At 48.2% G+C, this 17,619-nt stretch overlaps 1 protein-coding gene across 12 annotated transcripts in view; it reads right to left on the bottom strand.

The window, feature by feature from the left end:
- LOC149336182 (uncharacterized) overlaps nucleotides 1-17,619 on the bottom strand; it is a 64,790-nt gene that overhangs the window by 21,693 nt on the left and 25,478 nt on the right. For 11 of the 12 annotated variants that reach the window (XR_016284175.1, XR_016284174.1, XR_016284169.1 and 8 more), the window contains 5 exons: nucleotides 15,030-17,143; nucleotides 10,585-11,058; nucleotides 6,552-8,447; nucleotides 3,388-5,465; nucleotides 2,149-2,760 (listed from right to left, as the gene is read on the bottom strand). Coding sequence is in view for 1 of the 12 variants with exons in the window: in XM_089552712.1 (XP_089408838.1) it covers nucleotides 5,397-5,465; nucleotides 10,585-10,743 (228 nt within the window). In the remaining 11 variants the exon portion in view is untranslated. The remainder of the gene's footprint in view (nucleotides 1-2,148; nucleotides 2,761-3,387; nucleotides 5,466-6,551; nucleotides 8,448-10,584; nucleotides 11,059-15,029; nucleotides 17,144-17,619) is intronic. The other variant, XM_089552712.1, reaches the window with a different exon arrangement.

The raw sequence follows: 17,619 nt of genomic DNA, 5'->3' as shown, positions 1-17,619 counted from the left end.
GCACAAGTACGATGATGCTATTCATCAGCAAGGCAAGCACTTATCAGCGCTCGGCGGCGACGCTGGTTTGTAGCTGAGCACTGAGTGAAATTGCGCGCGCTGGCGAGATTGATGCATAGTGAAGAGCTTCAATACGCCTAAGTAGGCTGTGAATTCTTTGACGACTCACGGACGCATACCTTTCTGCATCGCTGTGCATTTCAATGAGGTCGCCGTAGAAGCGTTTAAGACATGTGATGTAACAAGATGGCAGGAGTGCTAGGAATCGTCTAGTGGAAACGGATCGCTTTGCGAGTTGTACGCCATAGCAGGGAACCACTCGACGCTGATCTCGACGCCAAGATTACGCGGCCGCTCAGGGCGAGGAAGATGAGAAGGACGCCGGGGAGGACGAGCACCTAGCTGAGGCCACATAAGAGCAGCGATCGGGGACGCTTCTGAAGGGTGGAGATGGAGATTGGGGGTGGGTGGGTAGCCGGAGGGGTTAGCTGGTGGGTGGTGCTTCTCGAGATCAGCTGGCTTTCAGACTGCGTCTCCAAATTGAATTTCGCAGTCGCATCTTTGCTCCCGTAGCTGCGTGAGCTTCAGGCGGAGGCCCTGGGGGCTGTGGGGGCAGTTGGGTTGAAGGTGGGTATCGCTCCTGGAGGGCAGAGTTGGGTGCTTTCATGGTGACGGGTGGGTTGGACGGTTTAGGTGAGATGGGGATGTGGATTGTGGGCGCGGCGGTGGGCGGATGAAGAGCCTCATAGGTTGCCGAGGCTTCACGCAGACAATGCTGTCATCTTCGCCGAGTGCCAATCTTGTCTCTATCACAGTAAGAAAATCATTCCGCAAATAAACCTTGGTAAGCCTTCTAGAATTATTCAGTGCTGACTCCGTCGAGCGAGTAAAGCACGTTCTCATGACATGGTGAGGAAATATTACAATACGCTGCATGCTTGATCCCTGCATACTGTACTGTTTTGAATAAGAAAACTACAGATTGCAACAAACTGTAAAAAAATAACGCTGCTTAATCACTCTGTTGGTCACTGATACGATCTTCGTTCTGTTATATCCCTCGTAAATTTTAACCCAAAGCTGCATGGAGTCCAGAGGTGGACCTTTATGCGAAAAAAATTAAGCATGTAATCAATAACGGTGAAGACTGACCTTATTAAGAAAGGTTTCCGCCATTTTGGTTACCAGTGATCCGTAAACGTCTGCAGCTGCTCGCGAAATTTGCTACACGTAGCACCGACCAATGGCACTCCGGACAAAAAGCATCTGAACTCATAGCTTGTTCAATAGTGATTACTTACTATTGGGCGAAAGCCTTTGCTCGCGGCCATGACTGCCCGTCCGACGATTACATCCATAGTGAAAGTCATAACCAATAATTCATGTCTAACCAGACATTAATCAGTGATCAACTAATCTGTCATAGCAAGTAAGTCATTAACCGATCAAGACTACTTAATTATCAAGCAATCATGAGTGGTTAGTCATGGGCCATGACTAATTAGTCATGACTAGCCAATGCAGGTCACCCCATAGCAGCCTCGTGTGTCCCTACGGCCGTCGTCTCGTTGGTGCATAACTGCGCATGCGCTAAGGTGGCGCCATTGGTGCACGCTGCTCTCTAGCCAGACGCCATGCAGCAGTCGGATGCGACTGATGCCTCCCAAGAGCTCTCCCGATTCTCCGGCGGAGCGTAATTGCGCTGACAAGCTTATATCCAAGCCTAGAGAGCGCCAGCAAAGTTGCCTGGAAAGGCTTCCGCACCGCCCACTTAAGATCGTCAAAGTGGCCCCTGAATATTTAATCGAAAAAGCATCAATAAATGAGCAATGCTATAAATGTTGGTCTCAATAACTCCTGCATATAGAAACAGCGCAGTTACCAGTTTCTAAAAATGAAGGCCTTCTCGTACACACTTCGGCATGTATTCTCCCGATCTCTTATGAACAGGCCCGTATAGGATACTATACATTCCCAGAACATGAAGAATTTTCTATGCTTGGTGCGATCGCTAGCAGACTATGGGTGCGTTTTTACTTCGCCAGAATACAAGCGCGTAAAGGGATTCCGCCAGAAAGCTTGCGATTAGGTCAAGGTCATTAGCTATTTTTCTGCTTTGCCAAAATGACAAACGAATGCTGTGCTCACCGGTACTACGTCCAATGTGATCAGCATCAAGGGTCGGCCTCTATGGGGTCCATGGTGCGGGCATTAGTGTTGAGGAATCGCACAAAAAGGCAGCTTCGGTTATCGCTTGTGTCGTGCTACCAGCAGTGCTGCCAGCCAACTTGTTCCAGGTTCTGTTGACGCTGTTGGTCAAAGGTCAACTAAGTTGTCTTCGGACTTTTCTTGTCCTCGTCACATCTTGTCGAGGCTCTGCTTTCGTGTGTTTGTTTTCGCTGTATTGCAGAAAGAAGAAGGTCTGTCCCTACATCTGCCGATTCCGCTGTGCTGTCTTCATTCATGCTTGCTTTGGTTAGGGCCATGTCGTGTTCTGTGTTGAAGAGTCACTTGAAGATCGGCCGCCATTCTCAAAAGGACACGGGTTGCTGCCGATGATCTGGACAGCGGGCAGGCGGTGACTTCAGTCGCTGCCTGGATGCGACGCTGCACATTCCTCCCGCATGCGCAGATTTCGCCCAGACAAACGAGGCGAAGCAGACATGGTTAGGAAAGCGCCACGACAAGACGCCTTGACTCCACGAAGATGCAGCGTAGCCATCCGCGGCAAATGTCCACCAGGTGGCCTGGACCGATCACCTGCAGAGACGCCGTACTTGTGATGATCTGATGTTTTAATGCGACAGCCTAAGTCCTATTATCTTAAAAGCCGGCATCCGCCGTCTGTGGAACGACATTCGGAGGATATGGTAACATCTAATGAGGCGGCACCGAATTTTTTTTCGGTACGCATCTGTGCATGACGCCATGCATTACTTGGACATATGGATCAAGATTTTCACCTACCTCTGTCGGAACCTCGGTATTTCCAGCATCATCGTTCTATGTCAACATGCGCAGAGTACTTTATTCTAGGACTCCAGGGGGTGACAGAGTGCAATCAAGCTATAAATGAGCGTCGCGATTGCTTCGCAGTCACTAAGCACGACAGCGCCAGAAGCATGCAGAACACTTGTTCATCTGCCTTTAAAGTATGTCTGCCGAATTTTGATTTGCATTTCAGTCGAGTTTCTCCGTTCATATCTAACATTCCATCCTGACACGTCACCATGAGGGAAAATAAGTAACGCAAAGTTGCGACACTGGTTACTTGTCAATAATTTTGTGTCACGCCACCGCCACACAAGCTTTCTGGACCATTTTTCTTTGAACATAAGTTTCTCACTTTGCGATAAGACAAATGAGCCAGAAGGCATAAGAACTCACCGTGTTGCATACTAGCTGCTATCGCAGTCCATGGTGATGCTTGTCAGGGCCGCATTGAGACAGTCCGTGTTGCGAACAACCTCGTCAGTTCCATGCTTCCGGTCGCGGGTGCTTCCAATTTTGCGCCACTGTTGCCGTTGTGCCTCCAATGTTAGTCCTCGTCCTTGTAATGGTAGCATTACAAGGTGAAATAACTGTGTTACATTTGGGTTTATGGCGCTTCTTGACGGCTTGGATGCACTGGCGCCAAAGTACCACGCCGACAGCAGGCCACAGTTCCTACATCCCTCCCTGTCCTGTCACATCTGCGGCCATCTTCTCCCCCTAGTGTCTCCAGTCTCATCCGTCCGCCTCTCTTCTCTCTCCCTCTTTCACGTATGTCGCAAACACAGATCTGATTACTGCATAAAGCTTGAGTCGACAGTACTAATAGTCCCATAGTGTCGCCGTTGTGATAATAGCGTTTCAACTGAGTGTGGTTGTGCATTCTGCAGTGGTTCCACTGACAGGCGTCCTGACTGTGAGGTGTTAGCCCTGTTGTGTCTCACGGTAGCGGGTGTCTGTGTTGTATTGGCAACCACATGTTTTCGTTGCTGCGTTCGCTATAAAGAATGGTCGTTCGCGAACACTACTGTGGGGTTTCTTAGAGCTTTGTTCGAGCAACCGAGGGAATGGCAGAATCACCAGTCGCGTGTAGTGCTTGTGCTTATGTTCTATTTGTCGTTAATGGTGTGTGCCATTTCCCTGTAGCTGTTCGACGTGGCGTGGTTTTTCTGGTGCAGTGTGACTATGTGGCGCTTTTATGGTGTGTGTGGCGAGTGTGAAGCGTCAGGATCGCCAACAGCGCATGCACGAGCAATCACCACCGTCGCCGCACGGACTGTCCGATTTGCTTCATCGCCAGCATGAAAAACAGTAGGAGTGCCGCTGTGGGCACCAAGGAAGTCTCTTTGCGCAATGTTGCAAGGTAGCATTCGAACAGACGCTGCGCATCGACGCCTGAGGAAGCGTTCATCATGCATTCCGCGGGCTTCCGTTGCACTCAGTGTACTAAAGACATGGGCTTCGGAAGAATAACATCGCACATATTTGATGCATTGCATATTCTCCAAATCGTCTTCAGGGATTCGCTTTTTGCGTTTCTTTCTAGTACTGTAGTAAAAGACAGAAGTGCAGTTTGTCGCTTTTGTTTTGATCGTGGATCCTTATGTTCTGCGATCAGGGCAGCTCTCCCCGACTAGTTATTTGCATCCATAGCACTTCGATGTTAACTTATTAGTCTTCTTGTTCCTTTATCTTCAGTTGTTCAAAGGTTGTTGTTCTGTTGCTCTTTTTGAAGCTCTTGATGCTGGCCGTCCTGTTTGTTGCCCATGTACTAGCTCTCGCTAGCGAAGGCCTCACTGTAGCACTTGACACTTGATCATGATTGTGACGCGGATTATCAGAAGGCTGTACTTTGTGCAATGTTGGTGCTTGCTTCGGTTAGGGAGTTTGTGTAATGCAAGGATGGGGTTTGGGGTTGTAGACCATCGTTTCCATAGTGAAGTAGGGTGGTATACTCGGTGCTCTTCCTTGTATTATAGCGACAGCTGAACTAGTGGTGTCGTTATGCGTGTAGTCGTCATGGCAGCACTGATAAATATGGTCGTGGTTGTATGGGTAGTATATGTTGGAAGATGGGTGGTAGTCTTCTTCGAGTGATATCATTACTTTTGTAGTGATCGGATGCATATCTTTGGTGTTGTTATGCATATCAGTTGGTGTTGTGACGTTGTGTGCGTAGTTTAGGTGCCTATATGTGGCGCAAGGGCGCATGCAACAGGAACTGAAGTGGTGTCGTGCGGGCGAATGTGTTGAAAAGGCGTTTGCCCGCGCATGAAGAACAAAAGGAGTGTCGAGAAGAGCACTATACGTAAAGAGAATTCCGCGGCCGCCTTGTTGCGAGCCGTAAACTGTTCTTGCCTGCGAGAATTTTGAGACTCGGCGTGCAGACCATGCGTCGGAGATATTCAGAGAGACAGCACTGTTGAGGCAGCCTTCAAGGCATGACCAGAAGAGGTGTGTGGCACGTAGGCAGCCTGCAACAAATTGAGGGCTTTGATTCAGCATCCGTGCGGTTCTTATTTAGTGTCATATCATGATTGATGAACCTCTGCGAAAACGCTATGCAATTGTTTCTATTATAAATCGATTCTACACTTTTCTTGTTATGCGAATGCTTCTTGTGTACTGTGCGATGTCAGTGCACGTTAGAAAACCCCAGGTGATCGAAATTTCCAGAGCCCTTCACTCCGGCGTCCCTCATAGCCTGAGTCACTTTCGGACGTCAAACCCAATAATTCAAACCAAACCAAGCTTCTTCGGGAGCGAAAGTTAAACACGTAGGTGGAACATTTTATTTTTAAATTATCCCGCCCCTAATGTCTAGACCAAAACAACTTTTCATAATCAAACTTCGGGGGAAGACTCCGAATTTGCTGCCCATCGAATGATCTGTATCATAAAGCTTTTTCCGACTTTCCTACAGAAAACATTATAATGGCGGTTAAAATCGCAGAAATTGATGTTTCCTTGATACCAGGACAAGTCGTGTACCGACAGATGTGGATATGAAGTGATCACATCAATGGCAGGGTTAGCAAGGCTTTCATGCGCCTCTTTTTAGCTTCCTCGCCCTTCTGCCTCTTTTTCTCAGGTATTTATCAGCGGACTGCCTACTAAGACGGAACTCAAAAATGTCCCACATTCACATAAGTATGAGCTGCGCCGGAGAAACTTACTGAGCTGAGCACTTCTATGTCTACCACCTCACATTTTAATGAATGCTACAAAAGCCTTGAGCAATGCTTGTAAACATGCCCGGTCGCCGTGAAGATCCCCCATATCTAAATCCACTCTTGCATCACTGAGCACATAGCTAACGTCTCATTGAGTATATAGCCACCTTCAAAGCGGTCGTAGCGGATAACTTCATGACGCACACCTTTTTAGCGATTTAGTTCTCTCAGTATTCCGATGCCCCGACTATTTCGAAACATATTGCTCGCTACTGTCAGAATCCACCCCTATCCATCCAGGGCATACGCTTTTTTGTACATGGCTACGTAGCACATGCTTACTTCCACTTTAAGATCTTAAAGTAGCCAGTTCTAGGCTGCACTTACTGTGTAATTTTTCCAGGGTATTAGGCAGCGTCTTGTCCCCGCATCAGGCAGCAGTGTTCGCCTACGAAGCAGCCACCTCTACTCCATGATGTTTGAGATGCTTACTTCGGGTCTTCTTGGCAGTACGTGTCAAGAGTCTCGGCTCCTCTCACTGTGCCTTCGGTGCATACTTCTAGGAGTCCCCACGGGTCTTGTGTCGAGTCACTCCTAATGAAGGCAACCGCCGAGACAAGAATTCATATGTTGTCATCCGTGACTCTTCCTGGCGATCCATCATCAGGTACCTGAATGCCTGCAATGGACGTCACCATCGCAGATCTGTCCGTTCTGGTTCTCAGCGTTCTTGATTCTACGGATGCACTATGCTGCTGTTGTGCTGCAGTATCCTAGTGATAATGGTTGTGGTTCTTCAGCATTCAGCGTTGCAATCCTTTGAAACTGTCGCGCCCATGCTTAGGGCGTGGCTAATCTGTAGTGTGTAGTCAGGGCACTTCGGAGTTTTACTAAGCGCAGATGATATGCGATATCTACCAACAGTTTTATGGAGCGCTTAGTGGCAGTCGGTATGACAGCTATAATGACTGTTGCTGTGACTCAGCAGTTCTGAAGTCGTGGCGGCGAGAGCACAGCTTCGTCTTCTCTTGTGTGGTTATGAGTGTCCTTGTCACGGCAGCTGTAATTATGGATACTCTGATTGTGGAGGATGGGTGTATTGGTGCGTATCGACACGTTGTTGTCTGCTGGGTGTTGTGTCCTATTCTGCATAGGGTGTGAGAGTAGAGGGTGCCCGGAATGACCCTTGCAACCGCTGAAACCTGAATAGTGCCACTCAGCGAAGGTGTTGCAAAGCCGGAAACCACCGGTGTATGAAGAACAGCAGGAATGACGGCGTTCTTGATGCAGGAGTTGTGTTCGTAAGGCTGCTTTGGGCGTTTTCGATTATGGCTGATATACATGAAGTGTAGTCGTCATGGCAGCTGTAATCATTGCTGCTGTGATTGTGGAGGGTCGATCTACTGGCGGTTAGCACGTGTTTTCCGTCGGATGTTGTGTTCGGTTGTGCGTGTGGTGTGGGCGTACAGGGTACTGCACGAACATGAAGAACAGCAGGAATGTCGTGTTCTTAAGCGATATTCGCCAGGCTTCCTGATTGAGGCCATGGCTGATATACGTAGAGGTAGTCCCGTGGTGTCTTCTTGAGTGCAGTCATTGCAGCTGAAATTATGGCTGCTGCTGTGATTTTGGAGGAGGGGTGCATCGGCACCTAGCCCATGGTGTTGTCTGCTGGGTGTTGTGTTCCCATTGTGAGGGTGTGTGTGTTGGGGGAAGGGCGGGGGGAGGATCCCAAAAATTTCGAGTTGCAACAGTCAAGAAGAACAGGATTGGTGGCCCCGAAGTGAATGTGCTGCAAAGACGGAGATCATCTATTCCCGATGAACAGCAGAATGCCTCTGTTTTGTGATACGGTGGTGATTTTGGAGATGTTTTGGTGTTTGACTGGGGCTACGCATGTGCTTTAGCGCAACTGGTCTCAAAATGTGGTTCTGCGCGAAAATCGTGGCTGACGCGATTAGTGGCTGTGACTGTGTGGGTTGTACGCATTGGTGTTTTTTGTAAGATATTTTAGGCTGGGAAGTGTTCCGTCTAGTTGCGAGTAGTGCCCATGATTAGTGTTGCCAGTACGGCGCACAGCATCCGCCAGAAGGAGCATGACTGGTGCCACCCAAGCGAATCTCTCCAGAAGGCTTGAGTGCGCCGATGCATGAAGAACGGTAGGAGCGCCACCACAGTCATCACGAAGGCTGCGGCTCCATGCCCTGACTGCGGAGCGTGAATTGTGCCACGAAAGCTCCAGAAATGCCAGCGAGTCGGTGACAATGAGCCAGGTCCGATTACCTGCAAGCATTTGGAGATTTGGGTTCAGGATAAAGAAATTCTCCCTCCTTACAGCATTAATATTCTTTCCTTCTGAACACCGCAACTCGTTTTGAGAAGATTCAGAAAGGTGTGTATCATTTTCTGCGCAAATGTGTGCCGGGTTTCCTTTTCCTGCATTCGAACATTTGCGAAATATTTAAACTGGAAACAATGGCTCGAAGAAGTACGTAACGGCTGTAAGAGTGGTGCTTAGATAAGGACACCACAGCCTTCGGCACCTATTGTGTAAAAAAGGGCACGTGGGCGAAAGGACAAATTTTCGTATGAGCAGTTGTAGGAACACCAGCCCACATTCTCGATTTTACACAGAGCACAGCCAATTTCATGGAGTAGAACAGGGTCAGGCCCAAGATCGCAATTTGAACAAAATGAAGGGCGCGTACTCTTAGCAGAAGCACGAATGGGAGCCATTGCTTGTTTCTTTATATGGGCTTTCTGCGACTGAATTTTTCTAATGGGGGTCCGTTTGAAGGAGATAACACAATATTTGCACCTTGAAATTCGCACTATGTGATGATGGGTCGATTTTCTGAAATTAGAGCCTACTAGAAAATCGACAATTCAGTTGTTTGCAAATATTTCTTCCTGGAATCTTACTTGAGGCTGTCATAAGGATCCAGACTGAATATCTTCAAACCATTGAAGAATCGATTTTCCAAAAAGCTCTGTTCTCAAAGTGAACTTTTTGGGTTAGGTTAATGACAGAACCGTAAACTAACATAGCCGCAGCTAAAACATATGCTATTCTGGTCAAGACTGCCTGCTGAGCTGCAGGCGACTAGCAAGCCCCTACTTTGCTTCAGCCCGCATCGATCATCGACAATATTTTTATCTCAAACTAAAATATTTCTTTCATGTATATCTTCTCCGCACTTCGGAAGTTTGAATCACTGATTCTGGCAGTTAGTAGACATTGATATTTACGCTTTCAAAGCCGGTTGTCTAATCACTACAAATATTCGTAGACTTTCATTGCATTCTGTTTATTTTTTTTTCAATTTCCCGTCGCAAGTCTTTCTGCTGACTTTTTCAGTTTTTTGCATGCGTTGTGATTTGCCGCACCAACCTCCAAAATTATCGACTGCTTGCTCATAAACATCGTAATGCAATCTACTAATATTTGCAGTGGTCTCGGTCCGTAATGAAGCAAAAAAATGGCTGAGGCTTAACTTGGTTAAGCCTGGAGAATGCGAAGCATCATCGTGTCGCGTGATTTGGAGGCGCACAACCACAGCGACGGCGCGAGGTGGGCCCCCGTTTCTCCATTGTCGTGACGTCATCGTGTCACGTGGTGTGACGTCATGTATCACGTGATTTGGAGGCGCACAACCACAGCGACGGCGCGAGGTGGGCCCCCGTTTCTCCACTGCCGTGACGTCATCGTGTCACGTGGTGTGACGTCATGTATCACGTGATTTGAGGCGCATAACCACGGTGAAGGGCTGAAGTGGTAGCTAAAGTAGTATGCTTCGCATAAAAGAGCAAAGGCTCTTTCAGGTTATTGAGTGAAGACAAAGACAACATTGCTGAAGGCTTGAGGATAAACATTTCGATACAGTGCAATGCACAGCGCCAGGGCATATGACAGACAACACTGCCAAATGCGCACATTTCCATTGTTTTTCCATTCTAAGTCCCTACTCTGATTGCATTTCTTTAGGCACAGGCTGCACTTCGTACATTTCCAGAGCGATTATGGTTTGATTGAATAGTGATGGCAAGCGGTCGTCGCAAACCTTTTTTGGTGCTCTTTGAGAAAAAACGTAATTAGTGGTTGTCAAAGCCAGGTATTTTGTGGCATTTACAGTTACGTTGCTTGGGCTACAGTCTCCGCTAAACCACGCCTTTGCTGTAAACGCGCAGTCTTGTACGACTTCCGTCACTTCACGTTATTTGAACAGATACGTAGGCCTGAGTTCGTGAACACGAATGGTAGCAAAAAAGGGGGCAAGCTGTCCTCTAGCGCCCTAACCACAAGTGTTCAATGCGGTTAGAGAGTTTTTTTCTTTGTTATTCCTGGTGATGTCGCTACTCCTAACCCCATAGGATTGATTCCTGCTGCTTGCTACATGCAAGAAAATCAGCAAAAACTTACGGATGCTGAACTCTGCCGAAAGCCATAAGGAGCTGCCTCTAATAGCGCCGACGGCGCAGACGCAGCCAAGATGAGGAAGCCATTTGACTCCAGTCGATGAGCGTGCGTGTTGTGGGGGGTGGCGTCATGCCTGCGTTGCTTCTCTTTGCTCTTGTCCATGGCGATGCTAACTGCAGCTTCTAAAGTTCAGCTGCGATGGTCGTGGCCTTCCATGTGTGCCTCTGTTTGCCTGCATTTCCTGCTTTCTGGAACCGTCCGCCTGCGGATGACCTCGAGGCGGAAGTCTTGGTCACTTCCACCGGCATGAGAAATTAAGCAGTGGCCGATAGCTCGCAGAGAAGAGCACAGAGTCCGTACATCTGGTTCATAGGTCGTTTTCGATAGCCAGGACGCCTCGGGCGAGTTTTTGCACGCACGGAGTTCCAAAGCAGAGGTGGGGGAGCACAGAAGGCAGCAGTATTTTGGTCCGATAACCTGCAGGAAATTGACGGTTACGGTTATTTTAAGGATGCTATCAAACATGATTTATCTGTTTGTGGGCAGCAAGAATTCCGCACTGTGCACTGCTGGAGGCCATCTGGGTTTTCTAAAGCTGTTTACGAACGATGCCGTTAAAACATTTTGTGCGTGCTGCCGACCTGCCGACCGATCTACAGTTACATCTCCCTCTGAGCGCAACTATTTGCACTAAAACCAAAACACTGTTTTTCGTGCTTCTTCTTCCTGACCCTTGCCCTCTGATTTTAAAGGGATGTTGAAATAAAATATCAAAGTAAGAAACATAGGTTAGAGTAAAGTTCCACAAGTTGTTTCGTCTTCCTTGCACCAGGGGTGCCCCGTCAGAGACGGTTTGTTCCAACTGGAAGACTGAAGCTTCTTTCTTCGCACCAGGGGCGCCCCGTCAGAGACGGTCTCTCGATGAGTCGAGACGCAGGGATAAAAAAAGGGAATAACTGAAGATTTATATACAAATATTTACAGAATATACAAGTTAGATACAACGGCAAAAAGACAAACAACCAAAAGGCGGAACTGGCTAATTCTAGGGGAGGCCCCTACTCGGCGTTGCCGAAGATGCGTAGCATCTCACCTTAGCGCAAAACCCCGCTTCCGGCTCCAGGGCCCGGTTTTAAAGCCTTAAAGGCCCGGCCCACATTTGGTCGCTTCCAATCATGTTGCACTGCTCACATGATTGGTTTACCGAGAGCATGGCCAGCCCTCCAGCTTCCGTAGGGCAAAATGCCCTTTGCACAAACAAAAACGCACGGTCGTGCCAGCACGTGCGGAGTCGGAACATTCTCTCCGCCACAAAATAAAATAAAAACAAACACAAATATACATTCGTGCCAGCACGTGCGCGAATCGGTACCGCGGGACGGTGGACACCCGTAGTTCCCGGCGCGTTCGCGAGCGGTCGCGTTCCAAGAAAGGAGACGCTTCGCTTTGAGCGCCCCTAGCCGCGTTCCAATGATCCCACGTACACTGCCGATCCCTTACAGTTAGATTATTGGTGTGGAGCGCTCCGAACAATGACTGGCTCCGCTCCCATCGACACAAAACTCGGCTGCAAACCGGGATCAGCCTGTCGGCCGAGTCAGCCGTCATGGCGGCGAGGTGCATGTGATTGCCGCGACAGCACCCCGTAACGCAGATTTTCTCTCCGCGGCAAATCCATCCAATGCACCCATGTGGTAGAAATAGGCTCCGTGGGTGCGCAAGGAACCAGCTGAACGTATCGACGGAAGCTGCACGGATTCCAGCATCCGTGACGACGCCAGCGTGTGCCTTCGATGAGTTCTGTGCCGCAGCGTTGTGTACACCACGTAAGCTTCGAGGGGTCCTCAAAAACAAGCGAACATCAGTCGCGCTTGAACGTATTAAGGCGAAAGCCTTTAATGTCTCATCGTTGTAAGCAGCAGTTGTCGCCAGAGAATGTCACGCTTTTCAGTTGGTCGAAACGGTCGTGACGTCACAGTGCGCCAATTTCAAACGGGGCCAATTGTACTTTGGCCAGTAACCATGCAACCAATTGAAGGGACCATATAGTGATGCTCCAAGTAAGTGGGACTGAGCTTAGTTAATTGCTTAATTACCCAATTAGCCTAATTAACTTCTCTAGTCAGGCCATATAAATAAATAAAACCTAGTAAGAAATTGGTCGAGCTCGGGAATCGAACCCCGGTCTTCGGAGTGCGAGACGAGCATGCTATCCACTCCGCCATGCCAGCTCGATGGTTTGGAATGAACAAAGGCACGTCTAGTGAATACGGTGTCTTCGCTCACTGCCATCCTCCTCCCTTCCCTTCCGGCGAGGTTTAGGTGTCCACCGAGATATGAGAGAGAAATACATTTCCTTTCCTCAAAAACCAATTTACCGACGAGCGAAGCGTAGAACCGAATGGGCGATGGCGTTCTATGGACTCCCTGGCAGCGTTGCAAGACGCTCTCGCGTTCCACTCTTAGAGGCGAAGCTTAACATTTTAACCACACATCAGTGACCACACTTTAGGTCAAAAAAGTGCACCCCCCCCCCCTGAATTTTGACGGGTGTCCACCGAGAAATGTGAGACAGTTACTGCGTAATTTTCTTTCCTCAAATACAATTTTCATTTTCTTCATTACGGGCCATCTTCGTCTTTCTTCTTTCACTCCCACTTCCTCCGTTTTTCTACGGTGCGGTTCAGGTGTCCACCGAGATGACAGAGATTTACTGCGCCATTTCCATTCCTCAAAAACCGTTGCGTTGAAACGGCAAGGCATCGCGCCGAACGGGTGGTGGCGTTCCGCGGACTCCCTGGCAGCGCTACAACACGCTGTCGCGTTCCACTCCTAAAGGCGAAGTTAAGCTTAAGCTTAATTAGCAGTTAATTAGTATTCAGGCATTAATCAGTGATTAACCATAATTAGTGATTTGTCATCACTTAGTAATTAGTACTCAATTACATGTGACGCCACCAGTGCCACAGAAGCACTGAAAGTGGTGCGGAAAACGCTTTCGCCTCTACGCACTTTAGACAGTCAAAGTGCCCCCTGAATTTTTTCATTGAGCACCACATATCTGAGTTCAAACTGCACGCACAATTCACATCAAACGACGCGCTGTGCTGGATATTGTGGAGTGTTTCTAGACTAACTACAGATTATCCTTGGGATTGACTCGGCTTTGTATGTTGCGATTTCTTTCATGAAATACTGGTCGTTTCAACCAATGGCGAAGGGCGGAAATTAAATGGCAGGGTACTTCCCCTCCCCCCCAACTGCCCGCAACGTCTAGCGCCACCAACACCAAAATCTAGCATCTTCAGGTGGTTCAGCCTTGCGCTTATTGTGCGAAATTAGCAGTGCTAAGCGAGAATCGTGTGCTGCTTTTAGGCATAACCCGATTTAAAGCCAGCTGTGCGGAAATTTGTACACCGCTGAGGGCCATCTACGCCATTAGTAGAAATGCGAGGCCTAAGCAAAGAGCTAACTTGGCTCGCTATCGCTGCTTTCCTTCCGTTACTGTCTGCTAGCACTCTTCGCTACCTTGCGAGCTAGCAGACGAATAAACTCAACGCTTGCAAATAAAGGAAGCGGCTGACGACCGTAGATGCTTGGCCGCGCGTGTTCTTACGCATATTGGCAGTGGGGAAGAAACAAAAAATGATGAAGCGTCGTATTTTTTGCGCCTTCGTCGTTTTTTCTTTGTTTATTGAATGAGTGCTTTGGAAACAAAATTGCATATTGGTGCTATCTACAAAATTGACACATTTATAACTACTTTGCTGCATTCGGATGCCTAAACGTACCACTCCCTTCGACATAGGCCAGGCAGCACAGAAAGCTGTTAATTACAGATTTTTGAGTGACTTTTTTCCGTACATTATTTCTGACGGCGCGCTCCTATTGCGAAGAAAAGAACAGCAGTAGAGGAGGTCACCGGACGACAGGTGTCAGAAACTATGGTTCTACGGGGATTAACGCATCAAAGCGACTCAGGCTATCAGGGAGGCCCCAGTCCAGGACTCCGGCAATTTCGACCACGTGTGGTTAAACGTGCACTGACGTCGAACAGTACACGGGCCTGTAGCATATCGCCTCCATCGAAATGCGACCGCCGCGGCCTTAATTGAATGCCTAGAATGTATTTCCGGCTATTTACAACGCACAATTTAAAAGCGTTTCCCGCCCGAACTACTTTTTTATGCAAACTCTATTCTCTCCCTGCCACGGCGATTAGTGCACGCTGAAGATCCTCAGGAGGACGAAAGTATTTCTCAGCCCTCCACTACGCCACCTCTTTCCTTTTTTCTTCCCTCACTCTCTCCTTTATCCCTTCCCTTACGCGCGGGTTCAGATGTCCACCGAGAGGAGAGACAGATACTGCACCATTTTCTTTCCTAAAAAACAAATTTTCCCGCAAGCCGCGAGTCCTAGAGCGGTAGGACGGCTGCGTTTGGACTCACCTTGCTTTCTTTTCCGGTGGAATCACAAGATGCGGACCCGTGATGGCACCAGGGTAGTTGCATTCCACAGTGCACAACCATTTCTTCGTGTTATTGGCTGTGCCCTCCGGTAGCGTAATCGTAGCATTGGTCTTCGTGGTGCTTGTGTCTGTAGTTTCGATGGCCAAAAAACGTACGCAGCTTGTATAGCTGTGGTCGTTTTGTGAACAGGGCGTTTTAGGACCTCGGTATAAAGGTTGTTCCCAGCGGTGGCTTACGATGGGTAGCCGTTGTGTTCGTGATGCCTCTGTCTGTATGGTCTTGATATTTCGAATATATTGCTGTTTTCGTAGTTTTATAATGTTCCGCGTATCAGTGCTGAGGTGTCATGGCATCGCATCACTACCTGGTCCCAAATATCTCTACTCGTACGAATAAGTCATCAGTTGGAGGCTGTTGTCTCTAGTGGAGGTGATTGTCGAGGTAAGTGTGTTCATTAATTTGTTAAATGCTGTGGCTTCGGTGTCTGAAGTTTACCATACTTCTCTTGGAGGTTGTGATGCATATAGGTGTGTTGGAGGATGTTGGACGCCACCTGCATGAGGAATAACAGCAGCGCCGCCCCGTGGCATTAATTGCCACCAGCATGAAGAACAGGAGGAGCACCATTGTGGGGTTGGCTCCCATGCCAGATGTCCCCGCTAGACTTCAGCTATTTCCATGGGGCGTAATCGTTGCGGTGGTCGCCATACAGCAGTATAGTTTTAATGATTTCTTGATGTGTCCTGGCTTATCTATTATTGTGAGGTGCCCATGCTTAGTCATAGCAGAAAAGCCATACTGCGCTAGTTTGGGTTTCATTGTGCAAAGGCGACTTAGGCAAATGAGCGCCAAAACGATGTTTCATTAAGTCTGCTTGTTCTTGACATATTACAATAAATGGAATGAACTGCCTCACAAATGCTGCGTATTAAAGGGGAAATTCCAAGTGTATACAAAATATAAAACTAAGGCATTCCTGCATGGCTAGCTATATGCAAGTTTAAATCAAACAACAGGTAAACGAGCATTGCAAGGCATTGCCACGAGAAAGCGGACAGGGAGTTCCCCCCCACCGTGCATGGCTACGGTGCCCTCTTGTCTGTGGCAAGGTACCCTTTCAGTCAGAAACCGCGATATAAAAACGCTGACTGCTCTTTCAGGAACAGGTGCTATTAACGCATTATATAACCTGGCAAGATGATGTAATAGTGTGATCACAATAGAAAAAGGCAAGAATGATCAGTAAAATCTTGCGAAGTGAACGCGACGATGCATTTCTCTTGGTCTTTCTCTTAATAAGGATATGAATAACTCAACGCGGGCCACTGCAGGGCTTTTGTTCGAGTGGTTGAGCTCTGAAACGTTAAGTACCCTGCGTATTATGTGTGAGATTCTCAGTATGAAACATATAAATTTGCAGAATAGCTTTTGTGGTGGCAATCCTTCCCTTCAATTATAATTGCAATGTGAACTTGTGCGTCGGTGTTCTTGGTGCGATTGTTGCATTACACTTCCGTGGGTATCTTATAATCTTTCTCTTCTTGACATTTTTAACGTCAGGTGCTGTGATTGTTTTGGTGGTTGCGCAGCCTGTACTTGTAGCTGTTTGCTGAGGCCGCTGTTGTGTCTCGTGGGGATGTTTGACTGTTGTACTCTCGCTTGTTGTGTTATGAGGAGGTTGTGAATACGCATTCGATGAAACTTGTCACCTATTTTCCTCGAGTCCTCCACTGAGTCATGGTTGTTTTTATGCTTGTTCTGCTTGTATTGCTGTGGACACACTGTTTATGGTTGTGACGATTCAGTGTTTCCAGGTGTTGGGTCAGTTTTTCAGATGATCGCGTTTGTTTTGAGTGGCGGTACTGGCAGCGAGGCCGGAGGCCAACAGCGGCATGAAGAACAGCACGAATACCGGCTTGGGGAACGGCCGAGAGGCGCGCACAGCCGCCAACATGAAGAACAGGAGAATTGTTGCTAAGGCCACCAAGCATCTGTCTCTCGGTGCTCTGGAGGTCGCAACAAACGGGCATGCATGGCTTGGCAAGGGTCCGTCCGCAGCTGAGTCTGCAGGCCACGCCGCAGGTGATCTAGAGCTGCAAAATCAAAGCGCCGCAGCATTGCCGTACACTCTTATGTTGACCAGGCGCTCTGCTTCCCACCCAAAGTATTGGGATTGACTCCCAGCAGCAGACGCGTTTTGATGCAGGCAAAGCGCAAAACGCGTTTTGTCCTGTGAGATGTCTGCGCGCGTCATACAAGCTCAGGTAGTTCAAATTAGGAGTCCAACCCTTCGGCCAGCCTTATAGCATCCGTGTGCAGCTCCAAGACGCTGAATGCCACATAGCGCTCATGGCAAATTAATCTCTTGGTTGCAGATGAGCAGAGTTTAGTGGGTTGAAGGATCGAGAAATATGAGCGCATAAATCAGGTGAACAATACGTCTGTGCCGAAATATGCTCAGCGTTAGAACGAAAGTTTGATTTCAGCCTTCTAGAGAGCAGGGCAAAAAAATGGCTTATATAGAAGTTTCTTTTTTTTTACGACGACACAGCCTTTTATTTCCGCTGAT

This window comes from Amblyomma mixtum, chromosome 7 (assembly GCF_055824585.1).
Source record: "Amblyomma mixtum isolate Tamu chromosome 7, ASM5582458v1, whole genome shotgun sequence".
In the NCBI taxonomy this organism is placed as follows: Eukaryota; Metazoa; Arthropoda; class Arachnida; order Ixodida; family Ixodidae; genus Amblyomma; species Amblyomma mixtum.
The sequence above is the reverse complement of the archived record's forward strand: the minus strand, read 5'-3'. Positions and strand labels throughout refer to the sequence as shown.